Genomic DNA, 12,105 nt, shown 5'->3' on the forward strand with positions numbered 1-12,105 from the left:
CCCTGCTGGAGTGATGCTTGACCGATGTCATCAGTGGTTTCTCCACAGCCTCAGTGTTGAGACCTGGCTTCCCTGCCATCTCACATGGGTGCCAGGTCCCTAAGACAGCCAGGTCCTTCTACATGTCCCTTTCCGGCATGTCAGAGCTCAAGGTAAAAGATACATGTAGTCCAAATTTTTTTTACCATCAGGAGTTTGAAAGGAGCTTTGCAGGGATAGTGAATCTGAATTTCAGTTTGGGGTTTGAACCTGGACCAGGAATGAATTGATGAGCCTCAGAACTCTGAATGTTTCTCTAAAACACACTCTGGGTTTCCAAGATCACATTGATTTCCATTCTTCTGGTTTAAGGAACTCTAGACATAACCAGTTTCGAACATATATTCAAAAATGTATCTCAAAGCAAGAGCATATCTTTGGAAACAGTCAGCATTTGGTTCCTTTGACATACTGCAGCAGTTTGAGAGCTGCCTGATCTTCACTATTTGGTCCCCGCACCCAGATCTTTGGCTTGAAATGCTTCATTATTCTAGGCAGAAAAATGAAGCACATGTAAAGGAGAGAATTTTATACAATATGTTGTGCTTCAGAGGTGGAAGGTTCAAGTGTCTACCTACCACCTTTCACGCTGGTTAGCATTCTACAGAGCTAGAATTAGAAGTTATCTCAGTCTAAGAATTTTTTTACCCTGTTCCTTGAGCTGACTTGGTATAGAAATATTGATTTTTCATTTCGTTCTTGTACAATCTCATTTTTTGAATATATAAAACATTCTGAGTGTATGAAAAAATTTTTAAGTGTTTTTCTTGCTTTAAGTAAGTGCAAAAGGAAAACTCAGAACATCAAATTTATATGCATATAACCTTTTATGCACTAAAGAAAATTTCATTTCTATTCAAGCTCCCATGTTAATCATTGCAAAAAATCACCGATAGTTCACTAATAGTTGAACTCTTATTATTCATTTTTTTTTTTTTTTGAGACAGAGCCTCAAGCTGTTGCTCTGGGTAGAGTGCTGTGACATCACAGCTCACAGCAACCTTCAATTCCTGGGCTTACGTGATTCTCTTGCCTCAGCCTCCCAAGTAGCTGGGACTATAGGTGCCCCCCACAACGCCCTGCTATTTTTTGGTTGTAGTTGTCATTGTTGTTTGGCAGGCCCAGGTTAGATTCGAACCCGCCAGCTCAAGTGTATGTGGCTAGTGCTGTAGCCACTTGAGCTACAGGCGCTGAGCCAGAACTCTTATTTTCGAAAGGAAAAATTACTTTAATCATTGTATTTCTGCCTTAATAGTTTAGAAATGTGGAAAGTGTACCTGCAAAATCTAAGAATCTAAGGTATTGTTTCTTCCACCACTCTTCATCTTCTTACTTTAAAAGCATTCCTTCCCCTAAAAAGATGAATTACAAATTGCTATATTTGCCATAATTAGGTTTTCTCAGTTTTGATATTTTAAATGCACTCAACGCTAAAAGTTTACAGTAAAATCTTTTTTTTTTTTTTTTTGAGACAGAGCCTCAAGCTGTCGCCCTGGGTAGAGTGCCGTGGCATCACAGCTCACAGCAACCTCCAACTCCTGAGCTCAAGGGATTCTCCTGCCTCTGCCTCCCAAGTAGCTGGGACTACAGGCGCCCACTACAACACCCAGCTATTTTTTGGTTGCAGCCATCGTTGTTTGGCGGGCCTGGGCTGGATTGGAATCCGCCAGCTCAGGTGTATGTGGCTGGCACCTTAGCCGCGTGAGCCACAGGTGCCGAGCCTGTAAAATCTTTTTTCAAAAACAATTTTCTGAGGGCTAGGTAGAGTGGTTCACACCTATAATCCCAGTACTTTGGGAGGCCCAGGCAGGAGGATTGCTTGAGGCCAGCAGTTGAAGAAAGACCAGCCGGGGGTGGCACCTGTGGCTCAAAGGAGTAGGGCGCTGGCCCCATATGCTGGAGGTGGCGGGTTCAAACCCAGCCCCAGCCAAAAACCGCAAAAAAAAAAAAAAAAAAAAAAGAAAGACAGACCAGCCTGGCAAGAGGGGACACCCTGTCTCTACACAAATTAGAAAAATTAGCCAGGCGTGGTGGCGTACACCTGTAATCCAAGCAGGAGGCTGAAGCAAGAGGATCACTTGAGCCTAGGAGTTTGAGGTTGCACTGAGCTATGTTTGTGGCAGTGCACTCCAGCCTAGGCAACGAGGGAGAGCCTGTCTCTAAAATCATCATCATCATCATCGTTTCCTGAATATTAAGTTTCTTTTTGCTTTACTTTGAACAAGTCTATTGACAAAAGAGCATTGATAGTGCTTTCAGGCAGTAAATTTAAAGACTTCCCCTGTTTACTTGCATGTTTTTACCCTTTTCGGTAGCCCTTCTGGTATGTTTTTAATTTGAAGAAGGAAAAAAAAAGTCTGTGGGCTAATTACCCATACCAATTTTGTAGTGGTTTAATCCTATAACTGTGATGAGGAGACCATATTTTGTTCTTCCTAGGACCAGTATGAAGAGAAAATTAAAATAGCCATTCATTGCCTCTCTTTGCAGTGGAGAAAGAGAAGTGGGATTTGATCTTTTTCTCTTTTGGTTTTCTTACTGCCTTTTTCTGCTTCATTTCTTTTGACCTTTTGGGGGCAGGATTATCATTTTATTGTGAAAACCTCCAGTTCATGTTTTCCTAAATTACAATGGTAATTGTGTTCCAGACTGGAACTAAAAAGAAAGGAAGTAGTCATTACAAAACCATCTGTACCTGTGAGTTCCTGCCTGCTATGTTTTCCATGAACTTAGCCCTCTAGTCTTACTTAGAAGTCTTCATTTTTATGTGGCAAAGAATTGCTGAAGATCCAGAGCCGGGTTAAATTCTGCTACTGATTTGCCAACCTAAGTTCAGTGAGTAAAGTCAGTCACACGGGAGACAGGTTAGTATCCCTGTCCTAGGGGGCACAGAATCCCCTAATGCTTAGCTGTTTTAGAAACAAAGAGGGAGGGGGAAGGGGATCTCACTTTTCCTATCCTTTCACTTTCATGATCCACTGTCCTCTGGGACTAGAGTGGCCCAAGGCAAATCGCTCATCCTGCCAGGAGGAAAGAAAGCTGGGTTTGAGCAATGAACAACAACTCAGGACGATTTTAAAAATTCGTCTTCCTATAAGAGGGGCTATATCTAACAAATGCAATCAGTGTAACCTGGTTTCTTGTACCCTCAATGAATCCCTAATCTCCCCCACCCACTCCTTCACCCCACCCCCCGCCAAAAAAAATTTGTCTTGGCTTCAGACCCAGGCATCTGTATTAATGACAATTAAGGTTATGGGGGGGAAGCAGAAAGAGGGACGGAGGGAGGGGGGTGGGCCTTGGTGTGTGTCACACTTTATGGGGGCAAGACATGATTGCAAGAGGGACTTTACCTAACAATTGCAATCAGTGTAACCTGGCTTATTGTACCCTCAATGAATCCCCAACAATAAAAAAAAAAAAAAAAAAAATACAGTAACTAGGTTGGGCGTGGTGGCTCATGCCTGTAATCTTAGTACTCTGGGAGGCTGAGGTGGGTGGATTGCCTGAGCTCGCTGGTTTGAGACCAGCCTGAGCCAGAGAGAGACCTCATCTGTAAAAATAGCCGGGTGTTGTGGCAGGTGCCTGTCCCAGTTACTTGGGAGGCTGAGGCAAGAGAATCCCTGAGCCCAAGAGTTGGAAGTTGCTCTGAGCTGTGATCCTACAGCGCTCTACAGAGGGCAACAAAGGGAGACTTTGTCTCCAAAAAAAAAAAACAAACCCAAAACACCGCTTCCTCAGTTTCTCTTAAACAGCCCACTTATCATGAATCTGACCTTGGGACCTGCAGAGTTATAGGCTCTTCTGCCTCCTTTTTAGAAAGAATTGCATCCCATTACTTCTTTCTTTAGGACAAAGTAATCCCTAAGGAATGAAAGCAGGAAAGTCCCTGGCAACCCTGGAGTGCCTTGATTCTGAAAAGAGATGCTTTTTACTAGGAGAATCTTCCTTGGTGGAATTTAGAGTAAAGTGAAAACTCTAGGGCAGTGTAGAGGGAGAAGAGAAATAGTGGGTAATTCTCACTCCAGACCCCTGCCTTCATTTCCTTCTTTATCTAATTCTTGCCCTTCTTCCCTTTGGAATTCCTTGAGTATTCCAAAACACCGTAATTCACCTCTTAACAGGACCCACAACAAGAATTCAGAGGCCTCGTTCTGAAATGAACCCTCCATAGCCTTGTGCAGACATCTCAGTGGCTTGCCAGCCTCACTCTGTATTTCCAGCGTGGCTCATGCTTTCTCTGCTGTATGGAATATATTTGGCTTTATGTCTAGCAGCTGCCAATGTTGGTTTGAATGCTTGAAATTACTGAGTGTTTACTGTGCCACTGGGTGGGGATTTTAAGCTAAATAAAATGTTCTGTCTTGTTAGTGGAGCTACAGAAGAGTTTGTAAAGCAATAGAATGAAGCCTTATCAAACCAGAATGACAGGACCTATCAGAAAATTCTGAGTTAGGTAACATTTATTTTAAGGGCAGTTGAAAAAATTACGGACATATTTATAGTAACTAGTTCTGGGATAATCCAAGTTCAAATACATTGAATAGATAAGAATATTCTGTAATTAGCATACCATTCATGTGGTAGCAAGTGCTACTGGGAAAACAGTTGGAAGTTAAAACAGAAACATGTCCTGTGTGATGGTAGTTTATGTGATTCTTTTGCTGGAAAAAAAGGCTTTTTATACAGCAGATATTATAAATGTCAAGTATTTCCAACTCTTATCAAAACTAACAACAGTTTAAAATTGGGGGGCTCCCGTGAAAGATACTCCCCCCTTTTGTAAGATACATACACATACCAGGCATTCCTGATGCGCATGTCTTTTGATTGTTCTTAGTGATACTTTTCCTGATAAGCAGAAAACTAATTTGTGCATTTAGGTATTTTAATCTTGTTGCTGTCTAAGGTTTTTTTTTTCTTTCTTTCATTTTAGAATTGGTAGATCTTCCCTTGGTAAAGTTTGACTTTTCCTGTAACAAAGTGCTGGTGATTCCAATTTGTTTTCGGGAGATGAAGCAGCTGCAAGTGCTCCTGCTGGAGAACAACCCCCTGCAGTCTCCTCCGGCACAGGTGAGGGCCCTGGCAGCAAAGCTACTGTCCCGGGGACGTGCTGTCAGATAAGTACTGCGCCCTAACCGATTGTGCCACTGGAGCTCCAGCGGGAATGTGCTGTCAATAGCACCCACCTGGCTCTCCATGGGGCCAGTTTTTGGATTCTCTGATGAATTAAGATGGTATTAGACACGATCATAAGCAGTCACAGTCTTTCAGAAGATGCAGCCTCTGGTGAATCCGACTATAGTATATTGTCTTCTGCCAAATCAATTCAGCATTTGGCCACTATTCTGATCACGTCAACCCCAGAGTATGTGTCTTAATTATTTCTTTCTCTCTCCTTTTTCTTTGTTTTGTAGAGACAGGGTCTTGTGCTGTTGTCCAGGCTGGAGTGTAGTGGCACAATCCTAGCTCTCTACAGCCTCAAACTCTTGGACTAAAGTGATTACAGCCTCAAACTCTTGGACTAAGTGACTACAGACCTGTCCCATTGCGCCAGTTTAAATTTTTATTTTTTGTAGAGATGGGGTCTTGGTATATTGCCCAGGCTGGTCTTGGGCTCCTGGGCTCAGATGATTTTCTTCATCGGACTCCCAGAGCAGATGGGACTACAGGCATATGCTACCATGCCTGGCTAATTTTCTTTCTCTCTTTCTTTCTTTTCTTTCTTTTTTTTTTTTTTTTTTTGTGTGTGTGGGGGGTACTTTTTTAGAAATGGCAGTCTCACTATGTTGCCAATATTAGTCTCAAACTCCTGGCCTCAAGCAATTTTCCTGTCTTACCCTCCCCAAATACAGGGTTTATAGGCATGGGCCATTGTGCCAGCCTTATTTCTTATTTTTCTGGAAACTTTCTTATCGGGTACATGGCTTACAAAAGGAGTAATCCCTTCCTTGTTGGAATGTTAGCTGGAAAATGGAGTTTAAACATCTTAAAATATAATTATTGATTATTTAGCGATAGGGCTAAAGATCAAATGCTTAAAATCTATGAGAACAAAATAAAGTACATATGCTTTCAGATGACTAGGAGTTTTAAGGTTTCTTTTCTTTATTTTAATTTCAGATTTATTTTCTTTTTTAAAATAATTTAATAACTTCTTAAATCTACAATTATTTTTAAGCTCTCAATTACTTTCTTACGGGTTTGAAAATAATTGTGCTATTGGCATTTTTTTAAATTGGAATGTTGTAGAGTCAGTTATCTGACTTTTATACTTTTTATACTATGTTTAGCATACTTACATACATTTCTATTAGAATGTTATAGTTTAATTCAAGAAAAATTGGAAATTCCTTGAGTATGATTTTCTATTTAAAGTAGAATTTGGGGCCAGCTGATGTGGCTCACACCTGTAATCCTAGCACTCTGAGGTGGGTGGATGGCCCGAGCTTAGGCATTTGAGACCAGCCTGAGGAAGAGTGAGACCCCCATCTCTAAAAATAGCAGGGCGTGTGGCAGGTGCTTGTAATCCCACTTAACTCGGGAAGGCCGAGGCAAGAGTATCACTTGAACCCAAGAGATTGAGGTTGCTGTGAGCTATGATGCTGTGGTACTCTACCAAGGGTGACAAAATGAGACTCTGTCTCAAAATAAAAAAAAAAAAAAGAAAGAAAAAGTAGAATTTGGAGGAAATGATTTCCCTTATATGTTTTGGAGAGATCAAATTTAGTGTGCTTTGGAGTAGGATGCCGGCCCCATATGCTGGAGGTGGTGGGTTCAAACCCAGCCCCGGCCAAAAACTGCAAAAAAAGAAAAAAGAAATTATGAAAGTTGAAATACACAGAGTCAGGATCTCGTACTTACATTTTGTTTTGTCATTGAAAATAAAATATGTATTATTAATTTCTTCACAGATTTGCACAAAGGGCAAAGTGCACATATTTAAGTATCTGAGTATACAAGCATGCCAGATTAAGACAGCTGACTCCCTTTATCTCCACACCATGGAGAGGCCACATTTACATCAGCAGGTGGAAGACAGGTGAGTCAGTGCCTTTGCTCAACGCCCCTATTTAGAATTTGCTAGGCCAAGGCCCTTCAGGTAACTAGCTTCAAAAATGTATTTGCTTCAGTCAACCAGCTTAAATTTGTAACTTGGAGTTTGACAAACTATTGAAATAAGAAAGAGAAAATTAATGCTGTTGAGAACATTTTTGACATCTCTAATCTCACCTGCCATCTCCTAATCAATAATCAATCCTTTCTGTGTACATATGTATATAACTTATAAATAAGATCTGCAATGTAAATATGATTTTTTCAACGTAGAACTATAAGAAACTCAGATGTGTCCTTTAAACAATTACTAATTTTGAATATATCTCTAGAACATTGTTAAGAAAAACTGTAGACTTTATTTTTTGTCTTTTAAAAATGTGTGTGCAGTTTTTTGCCACTTCCTGTTTCAGATGGAAGTGTTAGAGCCCTTTCACAAGTCCTTAGGCTTTGGTGGCGTAAATTAAGCCTTGAGCTTCCAGAAAACAAAATTCCCACACCGAACACACTTGTAGCAATGCAAGTCCTTTTGGAGAATTCTTTACTGGAAAAATCTTTTCTTCCCTTTTTGCTGAACAAGGCAACTTAAAATTTCAGACTACCCTAATATTACTTTGATATAATGCTTTAAATATGTATCTATTATTTTATCTTTGAAAAGATCCTATCAAATGTATTTAATCACTGGTTAAAACTTTATGGAATTACTGAAAGTAGCGTTTCATAATATAAGAGGTCAAGGCAATTATGTGGCTTATTGCTTTTTTATACGCTGAAATCATTAAAAAAAGAAAAACTTGTAACTGTTTTAAAGAAACAGTTGACATCTATGAGCAGGCCAGTTGATTAGAGTGTAACTTCACAAAACCTGGAACATAAAGAATTTATCATGTACTATATTTAGACTGTAAGTGTCTGATTTTCATTAGTTGTACTGAACTGATTTGTTGCCTTATAATAGTAATAAAACTTTGTAGAGCAAAGTCATTATTAGGATGTAAACTGTTATATCTTGGTGTGAACTTTGTGATTTTACTTTTTTCTAAATGGATTCAATATTGATGACATCTATTCCAGCAAGAAGGATTCTGATTCGGGGGTTGGAAGTGATAACGGAGAAAAAAGATTATCTGCCACTGAGGTAAAGCTAGTGATCAGATTTCGTTTCTATTGTGCTTCCAAATATATCTCTCTGTTCATTGAATTCCATTCTAGTAAATGGCATTGAGGCATCTGCATGAGAGTATGTGATCATGTTTGTGAAAGCTATTTGAAATCTTCTAAGTATTATGTAAATATTACCTGTTGTTAACTTACTCTGCATCTTTAATATTTTGTAAATACCTTAAGAGTGACTACCTTCTTCCTGTCCTACTCCCATACATTATCTAGAATATTCCTGAAGGCTTTATAAATATTATGAAATGACTAATTAATGTTCAGTTGCCCCTGACGTACTTTTATGAATATGTTAGGTTTTAAGTGAGAGAGAAATTTAGGAAAAAGTTATTAATTTGTGTGCATAAATGCTAAGAAATCAAGTGTACTTTACATTTTAGCACTTTACACATAAGAAGTGCATTTATCAGTTCCTATAGGCTTTATAATAATATTTGTGTTCCTGAAAGTCTTAGCTTGTGTTCTGTTCAGATAACTGGATACAAGTTGGCTAAACTAAGAGGGATCACGCACTAGAGCTTCCTATAGTGGTTATAAATAACTCTTTGTTAACACATTGATTATCTCACATACAAGTCTGTTGGTTTCCCCCAGATTTTACCCTAATATTCCATCAAGTGGAGCTTCTTGACCCAGAAAACTAAAAAGCTGTGGTAAGGGAGGTATCAGGTATTCTTCCCTTTTTGAGGGAAATTACTAAGTTTTTGTAGTTACTGAGTTTTGGAACATTAAGTTGAAGTTGTTAATAGGCCAATTACCCCAATCTAAGCAATTCATACTTTTATCATGTGTGACTCCAGGGAAAAGCCTTTTTCCAGTTCTCCTCTGGTCTTTGGGGATTATTAGGTAGCTAATTTGAATTTGTTTTATAAAAAATACTTTATAAAGCAGTGTAAACAAAAAATAGTCAAAATAATAGGATTCCTTAAAATCTTTCCAATATAGAACATTTTGAAAGGAAGGCAAGTGAGTGAGCCGAAAAAGGCCACTGTCCATCGAAAAACTGACGCCTAAGAAGCCACATGAATAGTTTAGTGTGGTTCAGTGGGACTCGGTGGGGGGGGGCGGGGCTACCAAACACATTTCTTTATAAGTTGTATTTTAATTCATCTTCTGCAGCTTTATTAAAGCTCCTCAAATGGACCATTGTTTCAGAAATTACTCACACTAAGCATATTTTCTATTAAATTAAAACAGACTCTGCTTTATCCTTCCTCTCTCTCTCCTAAGTCTAATTGAGTTCATTAATAAAACATTATACAAAGAGCTTCATTATCCTTTTGTTCTCACTTCGTATAAGCAGGATGCTAATATCGTTCTAAAAGGAGCCCAAGGATTTAATCCTCTCCCTTTTAATTAGATGCATATCTTGGAATTTTGCTAAATGTTTCAGAGGAGAGATGGACAGAAGAAGGGAGACTAGAACAGATTAGATTCAACAGAATCAAACTCCGGCATCTTCCTGTTGACCTTTTCCCATCTCATGTTATAAGCTCGTTACCTAAGAACACCTCCAAGAGATTGCTTTTTTGGAAGGATAAAGTTTGTGAATTACTTTAGGTAGCTTTCTGTTTTGACTTTGGCAAAGAGGTGGGGTTCAGGCAGCACACCGCTTTGTCTTTCTTTGGCTGTTGCCTTTGTCTGACTGATTTAGCATTTGCCACTAAGAAATTAAGAGTGCGTTTCTCTCAAGATAAACAAGCAAGAAAGTGTGAGGTTCTGTGAATGAATGAAATGAATGAAATGCACGCTTGTTTTCCGTCAGTTTCTAAACAACTTCTGCATGTGTCTAAAAGTAAACCAGGACGGACTCTGCCAAGTCATAGCCTCGAGAATTCAGGAGCAAGCCACAGCCACCTGATATATGTTCTGTGGAGTTTCCTGATCCTTGAGAGTTGGAAAGCTGTTCATTAAATAGCAAACAGGAAAATAGAGACATAGGGAAAATTAATGAGGGGCCCATATTTCATTTGTGGCAGAATTATAGATCTTCTGAAAAACTTCATCTTTTAGGGGGGAAGAGACCCCACAGAGAGACCTGTGTTCAATTATTAAACTGAAGCTTTATTCTGAGAAAATTGCACAGAACACATTCCTTTTAACCGCTAGTTATTTAGCACTTTCATATATTTGACGGCTTCCTCAGCCCAAAGCAGAGAAATAAGCAGAAGCTTACTGTCACACATGAGATGCACTGTGAGGGAGGCGTTGTCACAGAGGCCGACTCTGCTGCTCCTGTCTAACCACGTGATACTTTAATGCAGTCTCGGGAAACAGCTTTGTTGTCAGATCTCAGAATACTGTTACCATTTAACAATTGCCTTGACTTAGTGCTAACATGATAGAATATTCATCATTATTCTCTTGTTATGTCAGGTATTACACAGTCCTTTCTCTCTTTTATTATTATTTTTTTTTTATTGTTAAATCATAGCTGTGTACATTAGTGCATTCAAGGGGTACAATGTGCTGGTTTCATATACAATCTGAAATATTCTCATCAAACTGTTCAATGAGTCCTTTCTCCTTTTTTTTGCAGTTTTTGGCCGGGGCCGGGTCCGAACCTGCCACCTCCGGTATATGGGGTCAGCACCCTACTCCTTTGAGCCACAGGCGCTGCCCATTACACAGTCCTTTTAATGCTCCAACAATGGCCCTTAGGTTAGAAGAAACATATTTGAAAACATGTACAGAGAAGTGCAGCAGTGTTAGCTCCATGAATTTTCACAAAGTGAACACATCCATATCACTAGCTCCAGTTCAAAAAACAGAATTTTACTGGCACCCCAGAAAGCTTCACCTGCACCCCCAGAGCAGCAGTGTTCTAACTTCAAACACAATGGGTCAGTTTTGCTGTTTGCACTTGTGTAAGTGAAATTGTCTGTGCATGAAGTGGTGCACTGTCTCGTTTTAGCCCTCTGATGAAGACACTGTTAGCCTCAACGTGCCAATGTCCAACATCGTGGAAGAACAGACCACCAAGGAGGACTCGAGCCATCGCCTTAGCCCAGTTAAAGGTGGGAGAGTGAAAAGTGTGGACAAAGTGCTTGTTTTTCAGTTTCAAAGTTATGTTTAAAATAACACTGACACAGATATGACAGTGACGACAGTTCATGTTTACAGAGCATTTCCTATGTACCAGACACTGTGTTCATCTGGGAAAGTGATCTCATTTAAAATTCAAAAGGTGGATACTCTGATCATCTCCATTTCATAGGAGAGAAAAACTGGGCTCAGAGAGTGTTAAGTAACTTGCTATTGGTCGTATAGCCAGTACCACTTACTACAGTAAGTAAGCAGTAGAGCTATTCTCACTTTGAAGATTTAAAGAAAATTCTCTAAATTCATTCTTGCTTGGAAAAAACTTTTGATATGGTACATATATTAGGTAGGAAAACTTTAGTTGTTAAAACACATAAAATCCCCAAATCTCAGTAGCTTATCACAAGCCCAAATTAAGTCCAAATGGGAGTTAGTGATTGATTGGCACGCAAGTTTCCTCCGATTGTTGATGCAAGGACCCAGGCTCCTTTCATCTTTACCGCAGGGCTTCCCATGTTTCTGACTTTTAAGCCAGAAGAGGAAGAAGAACTTCGAGGTTTGCTTGTGTGAGGATGTTTTGGGCTGTGCCCAGAAGGAATGACTATTGTTTGCAAGCTAGACTTCATTCATGGCCACACCTCAGCCTGTGTGAGGGTAGGAAATGTAGCTGAGGTGTGTGTTCAGGAAGCTACTTTGGACAAGCAATTTAGCCTTAATCCCCTCCCTTGTATGTGAGGTGCTTACAGTAGATAATCTCAAAGTCCTTTGTAGCTAGAATAGTCGGTGACT

General features: G+C 39.7%; 1 protein-coding gene across 4 annotated transcripts in view; it reads left to right on the plus strand.

Moving 5' to 3' along the window:
* Positions 1-12,105, plus strand: part of LRCH1 (leucine rich repeats and calponin homology domain containing 1) — a 235,488-nt gene that overhangs the window by 152,343 nt on the left and 71,040 nt on the right. For all 4 annotated transcript variants that reach the window (XM_053563719.1, XM_053563720.1, XM_053563717.1 and 1 more), the window contains exons 5-8: positions 4,976-5,112; positions 6,954-7,081; positions 8,173-8,236; positions 11,189-11,291. In XM_053563719.1, the coding sequence (XP_053419694.1) occupies positions 4,976-5,112; positions 6,954-7,081; positions 8,173-8,236; positions 11,189-11,291 (432 nt within the window). The remainder of the gene's footprint in view (positions 1-4,975; positions 5,113-6,953; positions 7,082-8,172; positions 8,237-11,188; positions 11,292-12,105) is intronic.

Source organism: Nycticebus coucang, chromosome 15, assembly GCF_027406575.1.
Source record: "Nycticebus coucang isolate mNycCou1 chromosome 15, mNycCou1.pri, whole genome shotgun sequence".
Classification (NCBI taxonomy): Eukaryota; Metazoa; Chordata; class Mammalia; order Primates; family Lorisidae; genus Nycticebus; species Nycticebus coucang.